Genomic DNA, 15,922 nt, shown 5'->3' with positions numbered 1-15,922 from the left:
AAGTCTTTAACAGTTCATGAGGCCGTTCCCACCAATGCATGGAACAATAGTATGTGTGATGGTGGAAAAAAACAAAAAAACACAGAAGGGCAATGCTTAAGGCCTTTTTGTGGCCTCTTTTTACACAGGTGCCCATTTAAGTCAACTGAACCTGCCCATTCAAATCAATTCAAACCAATCTCAAGTCAAGCATTTGGTTGCAGAACATTAGTCCCACTATTAAACTGCCATTCAGTAGAAGGAAAAAAAAATACAGGCATTCAGGAGGTGGCAGGATCACCTCCTGAGTGTCTGACAGCAGCTGCTTAGCAGTGCTCTGAAAAGCATTACACCACAGCTCACTTTGCAGAGCACTGCTAGTGTAAACCTAGCCTTACTATAAAACCCCAGAATCTACAAAGTCTAACATGGTAGCTATTGGGGAGAATAAGGAACGCATGTAATAGAAAACATTCAACAATTTACTTTTATACACACTATTATTACTTTGGTTGGACCCTACTTTATCAGTGGATTTAACACTTATAAGGTGGTCTTTTATTAATGGTCTGGAAGTGTTTTTTTTCTTCTTTTTCTCTAAAATCAGTATAGTAAAAATAAGACAAACACAAATGTGTGGAATGGCTGCTTTATAAAGTCCAAGAACATTTAAACATCCATTAATACAGATGGGGAACAGAACACATATGTGTAGACATAAAACAGGACTATGTACATACATGTTCATCAGGTAAAGACAAATTTATGAAAATTAATTCTCCACATTGAACCAGTAGTTGTTAGCAGAATAACCACTGTGACTGTGTGTGCAGACTGGAGGCTTTCCTTGCCCTTTCCATTGAGGTCACATCCAAACCATGTGCACACATTCATATTGTGAGAGAAGCACTGGTAGAAGTACATAAAAGATCGGTTTACAATTTGCTTAGGATGCGCTCTAATGTTTTCTGAAAGCACAGCGCAAGCCAGATTGGTGAGGAAAGGATGCTGTGGGTTCTTGAGCTAGTGGAGTAATCTGGGGCAATTAGGCCACTGATGTGACTATTATTTATAGTGGAGCAAGCGGTCTCTCTCAAGGTTTCTTAAATTCTCGGAAAGCCTGAGCATGTTGTTCTGCAAAAAGACACTGGGGTTGATTTACTACAACTGGAGAGTGCAAATACTGGTGCAGCTGTGCATCGTAGCCAAACAGATTCCATTTTATTTTTGTCAAAGCTTCATTGAACGAGCTGAAGTCAGAAACTGATTGGCAACCATGTACAGCTGCACCAGATTCTGAGTGGACCAGTCTTAGTAAATCAACCCCAGTGTGTGGTGGTAGCTTTGGTAAGTAAGAACTACTATTTTTTGCGCACGTGCCACAAAATGGTACGTGTGCAGTGCACGCACTTTTTCTGGCGAAGGTACACTGCATACTACCAGGAGGCTCAGCCTTGCTGGGATGGGAAAGGAAAGTGTGGACTGCGCATATGCCACTTTTGAAAAGGAGAATCTTGCCATGATGCTGAGAACAAGCATCTAATTGCTGCTGTGTCCCAAAAGCCATTAGGGACAAGCAAAGGTAACCAGTATGGGAGTATATAGAGCAGCATTCAGGGATGACAGCAGAGGCTTACAGGTGTGCCAATCACATTTCAAAAAGGCACAGTGCATTGTAATACACTGGGGACCTTGTCTACATGGACCAGTTTACTCATAAGGTTGACCATGGCTCTGGCTGTTCTATGGAAATCTTGCGCTCCTTATTACAGTTTTAATTTATTTGACGTTACTGATAATGCAGCTGCAAAGAGATATAAGAGCAAATAGATATAAGAAGCCAATTAACAAGTAAGACAACCAAAATTCTGAAATACCACATTTGGATGGACTCCTTTTAAAAATAGTGTGTTCCAATCCTTCTATTTACACAGCAAATGGGGAAAAATAGTAGTGAATCATAGGAACCCAGATTATATTTTTCAGTGTGCACATACTCCGCTTTATAATGGCAGTGATCACAATGTAATATGTAAATTCACATTTTTTTTACATGTACCTGGTGGGAATAAATACTGGAATGCCATACAAACTAACATTTTTTCACAATAAAGGGCTGAAGCGTTTCTAACATAACAGAATTAGATTGCGTGGACATTTAAAAAAACAATTTTAACCTGGTAAAACCTAATGGTTATAACATAGCCTGTGGTCTAGAGACGGTTTCCCACACAGAGTGTGCCCACTGATTGATGGCCATGGTGAAAGGTGGCTGTTAAAGAACCTGACATAGCATACCTTTTCACATATATAGGCTAAAAATGGGCAATTGTAAGGTTTAAAATATAAATGACAAAGTAGTAATGAGCAAACGACATGATGGATGCTCTGTGAAAAAGATATGGACTTACCTAAATAAAATAACATTATAAATAATCTTTATCATTCCATTTCCAAAATAAGTGCAACACATTTCAGTTTTTCATTCTGTCACCCTCTGCAGCTCTCTGCATTTGATCACATGACAACTCAGTGTGGCAGGTCCTGCTCCGAGGTCTGAATGGGAGAGAACTTCAACCAAGATGGTCCAAACAAACTATTTTCTTCCTTAATACATGCTTCTGCTGGAAGAGCTTTATAAACTGTATATCATTAGCTACATACAGCACTGTTCTCTGGCAACGGGATGGGGACTTCTCATCAGGCCTCCTCTGATTGGTTGAAGTGGAGAGGTAAGTGGAAAGGTAGGCAGATGATATCCCAATCCCCCCTCCTCAGCCAAACAGAGGAATCCTTGTGTTCGTTCATAAAATACAAAGCTTATTGTGCTCAGTTAGACACGATTGTGTACCAAAAACGGATTGAGACGCAACCCTCCCACTGCTGGAACACAGCGCTGTATACTGCTACAGCACTGACAGCAGATGCATGTGTTGGTGAAGGAAACTGTTTGTTTGGACCAGCTTTAAATTATTTACAGTTAAATGAAACATTGAATTAGGCTTCAAGATGGCCATACACTAGTAGATTTTTATATGAAAATTACCATCAATTCATTCCATGACATGATGTATGTTATTTGAAATGGTTTTCTTTAAACATTTAATTTTGGGACTCAATGTACTTTCCCAAACAAAAAAACATACACTGTCAGAAATTAATTTGTTCTAGAAATTAATTTCTATCATTTTCTCATCACTACAGTCCAATACAAACCCTGATTTGACCTCACTAATGATTTAACAATTTTCTTTTTAAGAACAGTTGTTTGATTTTATAACAAAATCCTATTAGTGTATGGTCAGCTTAAGGTTGGGCATAGATTGCTTGAATTTTGTCTGTTCAGCCTGCAAGACAGACAGAAAATCACTTCATTCCCCCATTCACAATAACAGTGTGGAAGGAGGAGGTGGGTGAAATCTCCATTGTATTCAGACAGCCGCAGCATCCATGGCTGACTGAATACAACTGTGCTGCTGAACAGTGAATGCATCTGATATGTTGCAGTCTCTGTCTGGCTGATATAGTTTTCCACCTGGAAGTGGATTTTTAAATCAAACTTTTTGGAGCCAGGTGGTGCTTGCGGGGCCACCTTCGGCTCAAATTTTGGCCAATTCAGCTTTATTTGACTGAAATTCAAGCTATCTATGCCCAGCTTAACATACTGTATATATTTTTTGTACTGAGACATAAAGATTAGACTTATGTGCAGCTGCAAATCTAACAAAGTATTTTGTATTCTCTCTATAATAACTGGAATTCTTGTTTTGGGGAATGAAAAAGTTGAGAGGAGTTCTTATAAGATGTTTACGCTGGGCTTACTAGTGTCTTAAACCAATGCTTGGGCAGCCTGTTTGTCTTGGGCACATCTAAAGCTGTAAATTGTGCCTCTGCCTATGTATTCTCATCACATAGAATGGGATTATCATTAATAGATGATAGAAAATGAAATGTTAATTCACCTCATACTGGTCTGTGCAGTAACAGGTATTGGGTAATATGTACAATAAGTGAAAGGAGGTATATTTTCTACGATACACTATAGACTGGAATGTTGGCAATTGTGCACAAATGCTTTTGGAATTCAATTATATATAGGGAAAAACAATGGGAATTTATACTACAATACCTGGGTTAATTTCTCCTCTGTGACTTGATAAAGTAAAGTGAAGATCTTGCTGCTTTCATATCTTCCTTTGGAAAATTGAAGGTTCAATCTCCACTGCCCTTTCTTTTATATTTCACCATGACCTTGTTGGTTTATAAGTAGACATGATACACACATATGGGTGGCCTGATCACAGTTAAGCAAACTGCAGAAATTCTCAAGATATTTTTCACTGAGAGAATAGCAGCTTCCATCTGCAGGCTCAGAGAGATCTCTTGTTTGGAGACATATGTGAAGCACTCACAACTGAGCTTGTGGCAGCATCTAACCATTTAGTCCTAAATTATTAATAAAATGCAGGCCAACCTAACAAAATAGTGATTAGTGCCCGGTAATTTACTTTAATTTGTCTGAGCCTAACATTTTGACTTGAGTGTTATGTGGCAGGAGACAACTTAAAGTGATACTAAAGCTTTGAGTGTTTTTAATAAAACAGCACGTCATACTTACCTGCTCTGTGCAGTAGTTTTGCACACAGCTGCCCTGATCTTCTTTTCGGGTCCCCCGCTGGCGTTTTGGCTCCTTCCCCTCGAGCAGTGCCCCCAGGGAAAGCTGCTTGACCTGGGGGCACCCTTACATGCCTGCTTCCAAGTTGCTGCTCTATGTGTCTATAAGACGCATAGAGCCACCGCTCGGGCCCCCCCAATCCCTCCTCATTGGCTGTAATGGATAGCAACAGGAGCCAAAGGGCTCTTTCTGCTGTCTCAGCCAATGAGGAGGGAGAGTCCCCATACAGCAGAGGCTATTATGAACATTGCTGGATCGGAGGGGGCTCAGGTAAGGATTGGGGGGGCTGCTGCACTCAAAAGTTTTTTTTTACCTTTTTTTTCCATTTTTCCTGTCTGCATGGCTATTGAAGAATTACCATTACTTCCTGCCTGGTAAAACACTGATATCAGGGCAGGAAGTGAATAAAACCCTGACAGGGGTTCTAACTCTAACTTTCAGACGTAAAATGAAAGAAAAGTTGTCAGCTGACAGTTGCTTTCCTGTGACTTGTTGGGCATCACACTAACTACTAAGAGTGCATTAAAGTGCCATAAGAGAAAGTCTCAAATGCAAAGTTACGAGAAACACCCTAAATCCTGGATAATACTAATATGACTAAAACAGAAAGTCTATTATTTTTTTTCAGTCACCAATTACTAAATAGTGTTGATGGTAAGGGCAGTCCATCATTCTGAGCTGGGAAATTCCTTTTTTTACTGAATTATTTGCACTTTGACTACATATTTGAAGCTGATTAGTTCCTTCTCCTCTACCTGTCCTCTTTAGTACAGATATCTTATTAGGATGATGTGGACTGCACTTCTGTTAATATTTTTAAGTCATTATTGATGCAAGGGAGTGTTCATTAAATAGGATCAAAAATGGTTTTGTTCTAGTTATGTGAACATTTAAATTCAGTAGTGGTGAAACGTGAGGATCAGGTGAAATAAGTAAAACTTTCCATCTTTCCATCAATTCCCTTAATTATAGTAGAATAGAGAAGTCCCCCCCATTACATCCACATATAAATATTAAAGCACAGTATTGGTAGTTATCTTTATGGCTGTGCTGTAGTACTAAATTCCACTGGCAGGTGGCACTGCATGCGGGGGAAATCTGTATTTGTGAATAAAACCAGTTAGCATCATAAGCAGATCGGCTTGTTAAATATGCCTTTCAAATATATTTGTACATTAAAATTACCTTCTAGTGATCATCAAGCACGCTATTTACATAAATATTAAATTCTATGTAAAATAATTTCTATAAAACAAACAGGAGTGACATGTCCTAAATATAAAACAAGTCTTTTGTGAAAGATGGGTTTAAGCTCATAGTTTCCTAATGTCAACGTCCAGAACACAGACTGGGCTTTGGGCCTTACACCAACAGCCTCTTAAACTACTAGGCCGCTGCACTCCCTCAATACATAACAATATCAATATATGTGGAGTTACATATGGAAAGGCACCATGTATAGTCACACTCAAGTAAATGCAGCTGCCTGGATGGGTGCTGTGTGAGCTGAATCCTTGGTGAGCCAGTTATTAGAGTGGGCAGAAGCCTGGAAGTGTAATAGAGAGCTACATGCAGTGATCATGCTCACCAGTCAGGATAACAACACTTAGTGGAAGCCACACCACTCTAGCTGTCCAGAGAGCCGCTGCCTTTGTTCCGCCGGCTGAGTGGGAAGGCAGACTTGTTCTGGGGCTGTGTCATTTTGCTAGCTAAGAACACAAATGGTTCAATCAGGGTGCGCCTCTCACTCACTGAGACCTCCCACAATTTCACCTTCTCGCCCTTGGCCCACTGCTGAGCTGCGTCATGGTCCACCCTTCTCTGCTCCTGAAGATCACACTTGTTCCCCAAAACCACAATGGTGACCTGGAGAGGACATAAAAAAGCATGTAAATTATGCTTTCACAGGTGAAATGACAAGATGATGTTGTACAACAAAACAGACAGGCTAAATGTCTTTACTGTTCAAAAGTATTTAGTGGTAACATACTTATTATTTCACACATTTAGTGCAGACTACACCCTGTTCCAAATTATTATGCAAATTCTATTTAAGTGTCACAAAGATGAAATATTTTGTTTTTCAGTTTAACTCATGGATGGCATTGTGTGTCAGGGCTCTTTTGATCACTGAAAACAATCTCGGACACCTGTGATAATTAGATTGGCCGGTGAGCCCAATTTAAGGAAAAACTACTAAAGGAGGGTGTTCCACATTATTAAGCAGAGCACCATTTTCAAGAAATATGGGGAAGAAAAAGGATCTCTCTGCTGCCGAAAAGAGTGAAATAGTTCAATGCCTTGGACGAGGTATGAAAACATTAGATATTTCATGAAAACTTAAGCATGATCATTGCACTTTTAAGAGATTTGTGGCTGATTCAGAGCACAGACGGGTTCGTGCAGATAAAGGCACATTGAGGAAGATTTCTGCCAGATCCATGCATCGGATCAACAGAACAGCTGCTAAAATACCATTACATAGCAGCAAACAGATATTTGAAGCTGCTGGTGCCTCTGGAGTCCCACGGACATCAAGGTGTAGAGTCCTCCAGAGTCTTGCAACTGTGCATAAACCTTCTATTCGGCCGCCAATAACCAATGCTCACAAGCAGAAACGGCTGCATTGGGCAGAAAAATACATGAAGACTAATTTTCAAACAGTCCTGTTCACTGATAAGAGCCGTGCAACCCTGGATGGTCCAGATGGATGGAGTAGTGGATGGTTGGTGGATGGCCACCCTGTTCCAACAAGGCTGCGACGTCAGCAAGGCGATGGTGGAGTCATGTTTTGGGCTGGAATCATGGGAACAGAGCTGGTCGGTCCCTTTAGGGTCCCCGAAGGTGTAAAGATGACCTCTGCAAAGTATGTGGCGTTTATGACTGACCACTTTCTTCCCTGGTACAGAAGGAAGAACTATGCTTTCCGTAATAAAATCATCTTCATGCATGACAATGCACCATCTCATGCTGCAAAGAATACCTCTGAATCAATGGCTGCTATGGGGATAAAAGGAGAGAAAGTCATGGTGTGGCCTCCATCCTCCCCTGACCTCAACCCTATTGAGAACCTTTGGAGCATCCTCAAGCAAAAGCTCTATGAGGGTGGGAGGCAGTTTACATCCAAACAGCAGCTCTGGGAGGCTATTCTGACATCTTGCAAACAAATTCAAGCAGAAACTGTCCAAAAACTCACAAGTTCAATGGATGCAAGACTTGTGAAGCTGCTATCAAATAAGGGGTCCTATGTTAAAATGTAACGTGACCTGTTAAAATGTTTAAAAAGTTAAAATGTTGTTAAAAGTTTGATTGAAATAGCTTTTGATTTCAGTAAATATGCTGCAAACACAACAAATGACAATTTTCAGTTCTTTACAACCTATAAAGTGTTTTGAAACTTACTGTGCGGAATAATTTGGAACAGTGTATTGTAAGTTTTTTATGTTTAAAAAAAATACTGTTATCATTAGGAGGTTTGTTCAATAAAATGTGAATTGTACTCTTAATAGTTGATAACATGAGAATTATGCAGACTGTTATTTACATCAATTATTTAGGTAAATGAGAAAAATATAATTTGCATAATAATTTGGAACAGGGTGTAAAACTAAAAAAAAAAAAAAATCATTATACTGTTGTGCTGTAATAAAGCTGAACTTCAACATGAACGGTTATAACATACGCTATTAAAGAATATGTAAAGCCAACATTTCATATTCCGACATATGCCTGGTGTACCACATACTTGTATGAAAAAGTATCCTGTTCTAATTGTATTGCTTCCTTTGTGTGAAATCCCTGGTGTTCCTGCCAGTCCCTCTGCTTTCTTATTAAAAACGGACTACACTAGGTATGAGAGCAGAGTGTGCTTAGTTTTCCAGGTATGCTTGGAACCTGTTCTCCTCCAATGACATGTTACTGACATGCGCCAACCGCTCCACAAAGCCATTCACAGGTAAGACCAGTCTACTGCTGTCTCTCCTCTTCTAGCTCTCTGAGCTCCTTATGCAGCTGAGAACGGAAGATATGTAATGACAAAAAAAAGGGGGGGGGGATATGTACACACACGTGTTTTACCTTTCATTTCTATTTTAAACTGAATGGGTTGTTTTACAAGGTGGGGGTTCACATATATGTTAAAATAGAAGTTCACCTTTGGGAACATGTTACATGTTCCACCCGTTTTTAGGCGGCAAATGGAAGATGGGTATAAACAGCTGCTAGCACTGCTTTTAAAGTGAACATGTTGCTGTACCCTTCATTGGCAAAGCACATGATCACTTCAAAGCTGGTGGTGAAAACGGACTTATTCTCTTTCTTCGCCCTAGAAGCTGACCCCTAGGTATGTGTTTTTCTATAAATGCATTATTAGTTGTTATAGAAAAACTGGTTATAAAAACCTCTCATGGGAGAAACATGAAAGCTTCAATGGCTGACCTCTCCTTCTGGAAATTCTAGCTGTCTGGCTGTTCTGCTGAGCCACTGACCCGGAAGGGGCATGCAGAGGACTTCCAGGTCAGTAGCTTATGAACAGAAGCCAGATTGTAAGGTGTATGTAACCCTACCAATACAATTGGTTCACAATAAACAGTCAGACTGCATTTTAAGTAGTATTATTGGTTCCTTTCTCAAAATATCATTAGGAGATAGTTACAGCATAAATGCAATCAGTGATCACAGGTATGATACCTCCTTCTTATCCTTGCATCTGTCGATCTCCTTCTTCAGAGCTTCTACCCTTTTGAAGGAGTCCTTATTGTCCACACTGTACACCAGCACATAGCCATCGGTCCCTGAGAAGCAATGTTTGGGGAGCTCAGACCCATCTCTCAATCCTCGCGTGTCATAAAAGCGAACCTGCTCCCGTACACCGCGGTCTGTCTCAATGGACCCAATGTATATATCTTCCTGGGTTTCCATCATGTCTGATCCTGGAAAAAAATTTGACGACAACTTTTTTATATACATGTAGGAAGCTGCAAAGATACAGGTAAAACAAATAAATAAAAAAAAATGTATAAATAGAAAAAAACTGTTTCACAGAAACAGACCAAGAGAATATGTAAGTTTCATTGTTGATCTTTCCTTCTGAAAATGCTAGCTGCCTGGTTTTTACGTTTGTCTAAAGGTTTTAATACTTGCAGAGTTACTGACCTAGACCAAGAATGCAGATGAAGAGTTAAGACATAGCCAGGCACCTAGTATTTTCAGAAAGACAGCAATGGCAACCCCCTGCTTCCCTGCAGAACAGGTCCTCTAAAAAAAAAAAAATAGGGTTTGGATGGTTGCTGCCAACATGAACCACGTTTCTTAGCATTTGGAAATCTTGAATGCTATGAAAGATTTGCAACATGCAAGAGATTCTCATCAGTATTCCCAGTTCAATCTGTGTCCCATTTGATATAAGAAAGCCAAGCAAACAGGTCATGCTGCTCTAGTGGATCCTCTATAACTCTAGGTTCACACTTGTGCGGGTTTGTGTCCCACATGCGTGCGCATGGCAGCACATTCATTTGACTAGGCTGCTGTGCCTGCACTTCCTACAAAATAAGGTGCTTGCACCATTTTAAAAACGTGGCTGCAGGGAAATTTCATGGCGCTTTTGCACAGAAGCTATGGAGTTCTGTAAACAAAAGGCTGTTTGCAACAGACAGGTAAGCAGTTTCTGTGCAAAAGAAAAATAGATCAACTGCTGGCTATAAAAAATGCAAAATGATTAACTAACCTGGCCACGGACCTAATATCCCAAATTAAGGTATATGTAAACCCTACATATGCAGTAAAGTTCCTTGAATCAGTTCCTCCATATACACCTGAACACTTCAACAAAACCTATTAAAGTCTAAATACCTGGTGATTCTGCTACCAGTCTCCTCTATGCAGCCCTGCTTCCTGTGCTATTCTGTCAATGCTAGCCACAGCTTCAGACAGATATGCATATTACATCCTGGAATTAGAAAATCAGAATGCTGCTGAAGGCTAGACAGGGTGTCATGTAAGGTGAAGCAGCCAATAACAACCTGCTGGCAGGTTGGCCAATCAGCTTTTACCTGTAAAGAAGAGACTGAATACCTCTCCTGCAACCTGCACTGCTGAAAACTATTCTAATTAGTAAATTAGTAGATTTCTACTTCCAGGAGTGTAACTCTCCTAAGCCCTCACAACTCTCATTCTCATCTCATATTTACCCACATTAAGAAAATAAAATGACTAAAATTAAAAATAATATATACAAAACTATTAACACATTCCAGGGATGTATACCTATACGCATACATGGGTTTACACAAGTAGGGGAGTAAGCCCGCATACAGTTTTCAAAAGCGCTTGTGTGAATGAGCCCCTACAGGGTAAGTTCAACTTTTCACAAAAAATAAAATGGAAAGGTAAACTAACTCCAGTTACCTTGGCCACCTCTCTGGACCCCACTGCACATAGCGGCCGTGATGCTCCATCTGCCGGTGTACATTGTAATACACAGCCCAGATTAAGTATCATAATGCTTGCCGACCGTGCTGAACAATGAGAAGTGCTGCTTCTTCTTGTAAGGTGTCCCAGAAGGAAAGAAGCACGCTGACAAATGACCTTTTACCATTGCGATGTGATAAATAATCACTCCAGGACTGTGTACTGCGATGTATGGTATACAAACTGCAACACCAGCAGCATGGGGTGTCACAGCCACTATGTGAAGCAGAGTCCAGAGAGGTTGCAGAATATTTGAGGTTAGTTCACGGTTTCATTTTTTGTGCAATGGTGAGCTTACAACTTACCCTTTAAGTATATATTAAATATATTTTACACTTCATTCAACTTACCTACCACATGGTTTCCATACAACAGCTGCTCCAAAATGGAAGTTTTACCTACTGAATGCTGACCGCATAACACCACCTTACAGCTTTTCCCCATCACTGGAGTTCTACATAGACACAAGCAAAGAAAAGCAGAATATTATATACTTCAGTGTAAAAAAAATGCTTTCAAAGAGTAGCAAAAATCTCAGCACTATATTCACACCACTTTACAGAGTACTGAGCCCAACCAAGGCTGTACATTCCCAATCCCATTTTCACTCTATGGCAGTGAGCAGGTTCTATTAGCATGTTCCAGAGATTGTAAAATCTTGTGATTAGACGCCAGACAACACATAGGACAATTCACCTTTTTCCATCCACTGCATACTAAAATGTAATCGTTGCCCTTTACAGCAAGATTCACTTTTAAAGTGTTAAACAGATACAGCCTCCCTTTCTCTACGGTTCTTACAGTACCTTTGGCGATTCTGAGCTGTCAGAGCTTCTGCAGCTGGTCCAGTGGTCAGGGGATCTGAAATCCCAGCTCTTCTCACTCTTCACTGTGCAGCGCTTCCAACATAGACCAGATCGATTCTGATTGGTCAGCACCGCCATAGTGAATCCATCTGATCAGTCCTGGAAGTGCTGCACAGTGAGGAGGGAGAAAAGCAGGCATTTCAAATCTCCAAACTGTTGGACTGACTGTGGGAGCCCTGACAGCTCAGGATCACCGGAAGTAGTACCACGGGGACCGGGAGGTGGGAAGGCTGTACTGTGCTACTTCACCTTTACATTTTTCCTGCAAAGGTGAACACTATACATTTTCAGTAATAAATGGAGTATACCTACAATATTCATTTTATTTTTTTCCTTTTGCCTCACTATTATTTTTGTTATTTACATACCATGGCTTCTCTCTTAAAGGTAACCCTGTCAGAAATTTGTAAATGCAACTAAATATTTACCCCTGGAAAACATTCTGTAAATATTTACCTTTCATGCCTCCCACACCATTGAATGCCACTGCAATCAAGAATTGGTGACTGAAGTCTGAAAGTAATAATTTCTGAGATTGTCGATCTCCTTTGTGTCCTGCAGTGTTCACTGGTTCCTCCTGCCAACATCCATATCACTATCCTGCAGTGATGTAAGGGAAGGCAGGAGGAACCATTGTGCATTGCGGGTTGAAGGAGGATAGGAGATCAATACTCCTAAAAGTATCTATTTTAAAAGAAATTGCAGCTTTTCCTCTTGGCTGGAGAAGCATTCAGCAGGAGGAAAGATAAATACGTTCTTGCTTACAAAGTTTTCATTTGCACTTACAAATTGCTAACAGGTCCATTTTGGGGCCAGTTCACACCACAAAAACGCACTCCAGATGCATTTTTGCTTACAGTTCACACCACACTCCATTCCGGTGCAGTTTTGATGCAGTTTGCTATGTTCCAGTACAATCCTTTGTTCAGAAAAAAATGCAGCATGTTCTACTTTTTGCTGCACCTGAAACTGACTGCACTGGTGTGAACTAGGGCCATTGGAATACATGGAAAACACTGTGCATGCATTTTTGGTGCAGAAATAAAACGCACTGAATTGCATTTAATGTAAGCTAACCTTTAGAGTCACCTTTCAAAAAGTCGAGAGAAAGATGTGTCTTTCATAAAACTCCCTGGAACAAACTGGTTTTAAAGGGTTCAAGCATTACCCAAATTTAATTCCAGACCCCTCTCTTCCCAAAGAGCACGTCCCAGTCTTATTTTTGCCTTTAACTTGTTTCTGTACTGGGAAACAGTTTTTATTATTTTCTGTGACAGCATCACTAAGCTTGCAAAATTCTTTTAGGGGTAGCTGCTGGCAGCTAAGTTTCTATTAATGTAGGCAAACCCCCAGAACTACATCTCCAAAGAGTCCTTTTCCCTACATATAGTGTGGGCTCTTGTGAGTTATGGCAGAAGCACTGTTCTTTCTCTGGGAAAGAAATCAATGTGTTCATAGAGACAGACAGAGGAGTATCACAGCACAGAAATACACAGCAGCAGGTTTCCCTAGTAAAACACACACAGCACACAGTTAATCCTTTGATCGCCCCAGATGTTAACCCCTTCCTGCCCAGTGTCATTAGTACAGTGTCTGTACTTTTTATTAGCACTGATCACTGTATTAGTCACTGGCAGTTAGTTCCCCACCAATGTCAGAATGCCCGCTGCAGTCCCGCATTCCCACTATAAGTCGTTGATCGCTGCCATTACCAGTATAAAAAAAATCCAGTATCTATCCCGACATTTGTAAACGCTATAACTTTCATATAAACAAATTAATTTACACACGTTGGGAATTTTTTTTTTTAGCAAAGACATGTAGCAGAATACATTTTGGCCTAAATTTATGAAGAAATTTTATTTTTTTACTGGATATGTTTTATAGCAAAAAATATTGTTTTTCTTTAAAATTGTTGGTTTTTTTTTTTGGTTTATAGCGCACAAAATATAAAAAAATATACTTTTTAAAAAAAAAGTTTACATTTTTATATTATTATTTATTTATTTTTTACATACTGTCACCCTAACAGTACAGTGTCAACATGGTGATACTGTACTACTTGTGGGAGGTGATGAAGATTTTTTTTTTTTTTTTACCGCACAGAAATCGCATGTGTTTTGCACAGGAATATGGTGCGGTTCCTGTGTGAATCACATGCAATGTGCCGCATCGCATCAGTGTGAACCCCCGGCTCAAGGCTACCCACTGCAACTGGTCTGCATTTTTCCAACCTCACCAGAACCCACCTTAGTGCAGTATCCTGGTGTGAACAGGGTGCAGTTGTTCTGCATTAGAATGAAGCTGCTTTGGATGAATCTTATGTAGAGTGCATGGTGTGTGCAGAGAAGTCAGCTGTGTGTCCTCTGTGTGTACAGGACAGGCTCGAGGAGTTCATGCTATCCCATAATAACAGCATAGCCCCGCGTCTGTCTGCTCCTGTGTCTATAACCCGCTGAGAACAGTTCTGGAAGTACCTACCGTCTGCACAGGAGCTCAGCAACAAACCAACCAACCGACTCCTCTTCCTACTTCCGGCCACACCAGGATGTGTACACACAGCAATGAGGAGAGGAAGTGGAGTGCGGGACACAGCGCCATCTACTGCACACCGCGCTCACTGCACACACAGGCTCTATTGCAGTTCTATGGAGGCTGTCATTTTTTATGAATGAATGATGATTACTATTCACTGAGTGCACTTCACATCAGAGGCGAGATCAGCCCTCCAGGACTTGATAAAAGGCATCTGGAGCCACTTCTACATGACAAAATACAAAGGAAAGCAGTACATGTAGTGCACATTTTCAGAACACTACAAACATCCTTTCCCTTCCATGGCTTCTTTTCCATTAGCTCTGCAGCCTTGTACTGGCACATTCCTAATAAGATCACTTCTATTTTTTTCTTACAGCTCTAGTGCATTTTTTTTGTTTTAGGTGGGTTAGGCTCCTTTCACACTGTCCGCAGTGTTTACCACCCCCTGAAAGATGATCTGCAGTGGATCACTTTTCTGAGGACAGTGAAAGAAGGTTTTCAGGCATTCAGGAGGCAATATGGCTGCCTTCTGATGCCTGTTTTCCTTTGTCTTTCTTTTTACTGCTGATTTGGCTTGCTTATTCACCATTAGGCCTCATGCACTCCGGACGTTCCTCCTCTTGGCAGCAGCGTTTTGGCAGAAATAAACGCCTGACGTTTGTCAAAGTGTCTATCACCCAAGTGTTGAGCACTTGGGTGATAATAATTTATTCTGGCCATTAAAATCATTAAATGCTCAAGCGTTTAACCCTCCTAGCGTTAACATGCATTTAGCTGCGTTTTTACGCATCAAACTTTTTTCTGCCAAAACTCTGCTGCTCCTGGACACACTGGCCCTGGGGTTTTTATTTCTGCTGGTAAGCGCTACTGCTACTAAAAGCTTCTAAAAGTCTATGTGTGCATGGACACATAGGATAACACGGAGGGCCGTTTGGTAGCAGTAAAAAAAAAGCCTGACACCCCTAAAAGTGGCTGCAAAAACTCCCTGTGTGCATGAGGCCTTAAAATCAATGCAGCATGATGCATGTATGTGTATTCTCCCAAGCAGCACCATGTCCACTTATAGATGCAGCCAGGGGTGGTATAAGCATGGCTGTTTTTTACTGCCCACTGGATGCCTGTGTGAATTGAGCAATAAAGTAGAAATAAAGGCAAAACTTTTTTTTTTTCATTTTGGATAGCGTAATGGAGGGTTGGGGAGACTTCTCTTCACTTCCTTTTCCATAGGCAGAACAGGAAGTGAGAGGAAATCCCTTCAAATAGAGGATATCCCTGGTTGCCACCAGGTCTGCAGAACTAGTGTCCCCAATGGAAGATTTCCCCTCTCTTCCTTTTCTGGTGACAACGCAAAATTTGGAATTTATGAAATTTTGGATTGGAGAGGGTGGATTTTCAT

At 40.6% G+C, this 15,922-nt stretch overlaps 1 protein-coding gene across 1 annotated transcript; it reads right to left on the bottom strand.

The window, feature by feature from the left end:
- Positions 1 to 612: 612 nt before the first annotated feature.
- NKIRAS2 (NFKB inhibitor interacting Ras like 2) lies at positions 613 to 14,599 on the bottom strand. The gene is made up of 4 exons (XM_089690621.1): positions 14,470 to 14,599; positions 11,473 to 11,576; positions 9,344 to 9,585; positions 613 to 6,520 (listed from the first exon to the last, which is right to left on the bottom strand). The coding sequence occupies exons 2-4, from the start codon at positions 11,564 to 11,566 to the stop codon at positions 6,281 to 6,283; spliced, it is 576 nt and encodes a 191-aa protein (XP_089546747.1). The 5' UTR covers positions 11,567 to 11,576; positions 14,470 to 14,599; the 3' UTR covers positions 613 to 6,280.
- Between the last annotated feature and the right edge of the window lie 1,323 nt (positions 14,600 to 15,922).

This window comes from Staurois parvus, unplaced genomic scaffold, assembly GCF_062004578.1.
Source record: "Staurois parvus isolate SC_StPar_1 unplaced genomic scaffold, SC_StPar_1.0 ptg000538l, whole genome shotgun sequence".
Taxonomy (NCBI): domain Eukaryota; kingdom Metazoa; phylum Chordata; class Amphibia; order Anura; family Ranidae; genus Staurois; species Staurois parvus.
The sequence above is the reverse complement of the archived record's forward strand: the minus strand, read 5'-3'. Positions and strand labels throughout refer to the sequence as shown.

Coding starts and splice junctions, on each gene's coding strand:
- NKIRAS2 (XM_089690621.1), bottom strand. CDS start 11,566: ATGGGGAAAAGCTGTAAGGTGGTGTTATGCGGTCAGCATTCAGTAGGT. Junction 9,586..11,472: donor GTATGGAAACCATGTGGTAG/GTAAGTTGAATG, acceptor ATTTTTTTCCAG/GATCAGACATGATGGAAACC. Junction 6,521..9,343: donor GATGCAAGGATAAGAAGGAG/GTATCATACCTG, acceptor TGTCCTCTCCAG/GTCACCATTGTGGTTTTGGG.